The sequence below is a fragment of the Sardina pilchardus genome, chromosome 8 (genome assembly GCF_963854185.1).
Source record: "Sardina pilchardus chromosome 8, fSarPil1.1, whole genome shotgun sequence".
In the NCBI taxonomy this organism is placed as follows: Eukaryota; Metazoa; Chordata; class Actinopteri; order Clupeiformes; family Clupeidae; genus Sardina; species Sardina pilchardus.
This window is the reverse complement of record NC_085001.1, coordinates 30,347,408-30,352,407: the sequence shown is the minus strand read 5'-3', so window position 1 is coordinate 30,352,407 and position 5,000 is coordinate 30,347,408. Positions and strand designations below refer to the sequence as shown.

Below are 5,000 nucleotides of genomic sequence, written 5' to 3'. Positions count from 1 at the left end.
CTGTCTCAGAGAATACACCAATACAATATCTGCTGTGACTGTCTCAGAGAATACACCAATACAATCTGCTGTAGTTCTTGTGTCAAAAAGGACAGTACGAGCTGCTGTTTCAGAGATGAGAGAACAGTGCGGTTACTGTCTCTGAGACAACACCAACACAAGCCGCTGATGTGCAGAGAATGGATATGACTGCAGGTCACATCACATCAGCCAACCACAAGCATCCTACCGCATGACAACATGCAGAGCCACATCAGAGAAGAGGAGTCAAGCCCTCAAGGGTGTGTGTATGTGTGTGTGTGTGTGTGCCTGTGTCTACCACTACTGAAAGCTATGCCATCATAGTCAGTAGTAGTCATGATGTGGCACGTTTTGAGACACGCACCTGGGCGAGAAAGTGTGTGTGTGTGTGTCTGTATGAGAGAGAGAGAGAGAGAGAGAGAGAGAGAGAGAGAAAGAGAGGGTGTGTACGGCTGTAGGAACCGTATGTGGTTGTGAGTGTTTTTGAGTAATCTGAGTGTGTTACAGAGTATGTAAGTTTAGGTGTGTGTGTGTGTGTGTGTGTGTGTGTGTGTGTATGTGTGTGTGTGTATTTGTGAGTGTGTCTGCATGAGTGTTCTTGCACATGCCTCAGATCAAAGAGTGTATTCACCTAGCTGTTGATAAAATTCCCCCGAAGATATGAGGCACACAGGTGTGTGTTCTCGCCCTTGTACTCTGTCACACCGCTGCAGTGGTATCACCACATGAATGTGTCCTTTCATTCAAACGTCCATGAACCACTATGGCCTGTTACCTACAGTACCTCTTATAGCATTGTGTCTGATGCACTCATCCTGCCACACGTTTGTTCCAACCATTCACTTAATCATCTGATTCTAATGATTCTATTAGCACAGCTCTAGGTAGATCAGGTAATTAGTGAGATCGCCGGTGTTAAGCACACAGGTAGACCCAATGCATGGCAGGACTTTTACTTTCACATCCCTAGAGGCACCTATACAGTCTATCCACTCCAGCCCGTGGGCGTGGTGTAACCCTGAAGCATTTCCACATCTGGATTCACACACACAAACACACACACACACACACACACACTCTTGTCCCATACATCTGGCCAGCGGCTGTATAGTGTGTTAACACGCTGGCGTACAGGACGTTGTGTTACAGTGTGATTGATTTCCTGTTTGCTGACACGTTTACTGTCTCCAGCGCTACTTCCCCAGCGTGTGTCAGCATCTAAGCTATAGGGGCCAACCAGAGCCAATCAGGGCCAACCACAGCCAGTCAGAGCCAACCAGAGCCCACCAGAGCCAACCAGAACTAATCAGAGCCAATCAGAGCCAACCAGAGCCTATCGGAGATGTGCAGTGGGAACGTCAGGGGCACTGACACATGTACAGTAACTGATATGAGCCATTCTGAATGTGTGGGACTCGTGTGTGTGTGTGTGTGTGTATGTGTGTGTGTGTGTGTGTGTGTGTGTGTGTGTGTGTGTGTGTGTGTGTGTGTGTGTGTGTGTGTGTGTGTGTGTGTGTGTGTGTGTGTGTGTGTGTGTGTGTGTGAGTGAGAGAGAGCCTGTGGCATTGTGGTGTGTGTGCATGTGTGTGTGTGTGTGTGTGTGAGAGAGTGGGAGAGAGAGCCTGTGGCATTGTGATGTGTCTCTGTGCGTTTGTGTGTGTGTGTGTGTGTGTGTGTGTGTGTGTGTGTGTGTGTGTGTCTGTGTGCATGTGTGCGCGCGCGTGTGTGTGCACGCGTGTGTGCGTGTGTATATTTGTGCATGAGCCTGTAGTAGACTGGTATGTGTGTGTGTGTGTGTGCTTGTGGCAGTCTCGTGTGTGTGTGTGTGTGTGTGTGTGTGTGTGTGGGCCACCAGAGGAGATCAGAGGGGTAATTGTATGTGTGGGGTGCCCGTCCTCTATTGTTGTTGATTACAGGTCAGGTTAGCCATCAGTGCACCCGGGGCAACACTGTGGTAGGTCAGAGTCATTTTTAATGAACACATCTGTGTGTGTGTGTTTGTGTGTGTGTGTGTGTGTGTGTGTGTGTGTGTGTGTGTGTGTGTGTGTGTGTGTGTGTGTGTGTGTGTGCACTACACACTGAAGTCTATCTAACAAAGCAATTCCCTTTAAAGGATTGATAAACTATCAATCAATCAATCAATCAATCAAGGTCTGTCTTTGCGTTTTTCAACCAACAGAGAACTGGTTCTTGAAAATGTAATTCTTAAAACCTTGGTACTATCTAGTGAAAATAGCTGCATTTCCATCAACATCAACAACACCTACTTTGGTAAACAGGAAAATCAACTATTTTTTAGTTTCAACTCTGAACCAACTTTTCAGGTTCTGAACTGATATTTGGTCGAAATGCTCTGAAATGTATGTATGTATGTATGTATGTACAGTATGTATGTATGACCCAAAATGGAACTGGTTCTCCGTTGCTGAAAAAATGCCTATGAAAGGGTACATTTGTCTGTGTGTGTGTGTGTGTGCTTGTGTGTGTCTATGCATGTAATTTGCCTTCTAACTGCAATGGAGATGTCAGGTCAGGTAGTCTGACTTATTCCTCTCATCTCTGTCCATCTTTCTCTTCTCCTCTCTGTATATCCCACTCTTGTGCCGTGACAGGCCCCTCCCTCCTCTCCTCTCTTTCCCCTCTTCTCTTCATTCTCTTCCCTTCATCTCTATCTTTCTTCTCTCTCTTCATTCTCTTCCCTTAATCTCTCTTTACCTTTCTTCTATCTCTTCATTCTCTTCCCTTATAGGTATTATCTCTCTACCTTTCATCTCTCTCTACTTCTCTTCTCTCCATCTCTCTCTTTTCCCTCCATCTCTTCTCTTCATCTCTTCTCTACCTCTCTGCTCTTCATCTCAATCTCTTCCCTTCATCTGTTCTCTATCTCTTCTCTCCATCTCTCTTTTCCCTCCATCTCTTCTCTCCATCTCATTCTCTTCTCTCCATCTCTCTCTTTTCCCTCCCTCCATCTCATTCTCTTCCCTTCTTCTCTCTTCTCTCCATCACTCTCTCTCTCTTTTCCCCCGTTGCCCTGATGGTGGGCTTTCCTAACTTAACATGGCAATGAGTGGGTACTCTCTACTCAGGAGACAAAGTGAGTTTATTCATTGGACCAACAGACTTTGGTGACGTAGCAATCCTCACGTCAGAGCTGCCCCTCAGAGCAGACGGCTGGCCTCTGGACCAATAAATAGCACGAGGTTGCTGATGTTCCGCATTGCCAGGACCAAAGGGATATATTTCATAATAAAATGCCATACAAGTGAGTTGTGATAGTAATGCTTCACTGAGCTACCTAACATGATTTTTGTCCTTTTTAAATAAAGCTTTTCCATTTGCAGTACTTCCAAGAGCATGTTTAGTTAAATAAATATAGCGCACTCCATCTTGAACATGCATTACTGATTTGCTGGGAGACATATGTACATGTAACAATATCAAGAGTCCCTAGTAACACACAGAAACACACACACACACACACACACACACACACACACACACATCCACACACACAAATTTCAGAGCCATACATATACAAACTCAGAGCTCATGTTTTGTACATAGATATGACAAAGATATGCACACACTTTCATGCACGCACACACACATACACGCACACACACAGACACACTCACCCACCCACACACACACACACACACACACACACACACACACACACACACACACACTTCCTCACTGCCACCACAATTACATTTCATAAGGGCTAAAACCGAATGAAGTGATAAAACAGCCGAACATGAAGTCCAAATACCACATTTTAACACTCACACCATTTTACAACACTTTTTTTTTTTTTTTTGCTTTTTCGTTTTTTTGCTTTTCTATTTAATGTTCACAAAGTGTACAGATGAGTTCATGCCGTAGTGGACCTGTGAGTGGACCCTTGTGCCGCCCCAACGGAGTCTGTGGGCTGGACGGACGAGGAACGCGGTCACAGTAACGCGCGTCGGGTCGACACGGTCACGAAGTTCAACGAGGAGCGGAGTGCTACTTCTGGCCGCCTTGTGCGGGCGTTCTACAGGGTACCTAGAAAAACTCAAGACAAGCAGGAGGGACGATGTCCAGGAGGCTTCGCTGCCCGATGGTGAGAAGTCTGTCTTCTCATTGGCCGTACGGGCCACGAGTCTGTGATGTCACTCACGGTGTGTGTGTGGAGTTCTTTGGAACGTGGTTTGGTGGGAATGGAACTCTGTGCAGTACTGTCGGTTCTGTGTGGAGTTCCCTGCGTTGTGGTTATGAATGGAGACGTTTGATTGGCTGTGTAGAGCTTTTTTGCGTTGTGATTGGTTGAGTGGAAATCTTTGCATTTTGGTTGGTTGTCTGGTTATCTCTACATTGTGATTGGCTGTGTGGGAAATCTTGGGGGGTTCTATGCATTGTGTTATTGGTTACAGTATGTGCCACGTTCTGCTTCTGTGAGGAAGTCGTCTTCACTGGGGGTGAAGGTTCCAGGGAGAACAATGTTGCTCTTTTGGAATCTGTTCTGTGCTGATCTCAAGGTTCTGTTGAGTTCTGTAGAGTTCTGGTGGTGTTCCTGATGTTGTGCCAACTCTACGTTGGCCGATGCTCAGTGGGTTCTGTGTTTGGAGTCCGGGAGGGAAGAGTTACGGTGCCCGTTGGCACGGACAACAGCGGCGACGGCGGTGGCGAAGGTATCCGGGGATGGCTCAGTTTCATGAGGCGAAGTACGAGCTCTGCATGGAGTAGAGTCGGTCGATGGGGTTTCCCACGCGCGCTTGCAGGGAGCTGACCTCGGAGGAAGTCAGGAAGCAGTCACTGAGGCTGGTGAGGGATGTGTCGCTGTCAATATCGTGGAAGATGGAGTCGCTCCCTGCAGAAAGAGGAGAAGCAGAGAGGAGAGAGAGAAAGAGAGAAAGGGAAAGAGAGAGAGAGGACGCCAGGGGAGTGAGTTATGGCAGAGCAGATTTACTGGCATCGTTTGTAAACATGCGCCTGAT

General features: G+C 46.9%; 1 protein-coding gene across 1 annotated transcript in view; it reads right to left on the bottom strand.

The window, feature by feature from the left end:
• Positions 1–4,715: 4,715 nt before the first annotated feature.
• The window catches only part of lmx1bb (LIM homeobox transcription factor 1, beta b), a 76,402-nt gene continuing 76,117 nt past the window's right edge, over positions 4,716–5,000 (bottom strand). Inside the window, exon 8 of the mRNA XM_062544103.1 lies at positions 4,716–4,873. Coding sequence (XP_062400087.1) covers positions 4,716–4,873 — 158 coding nt within the window. The remainder of the gene's footprint in view (positions 4,874–5,000) is intronic.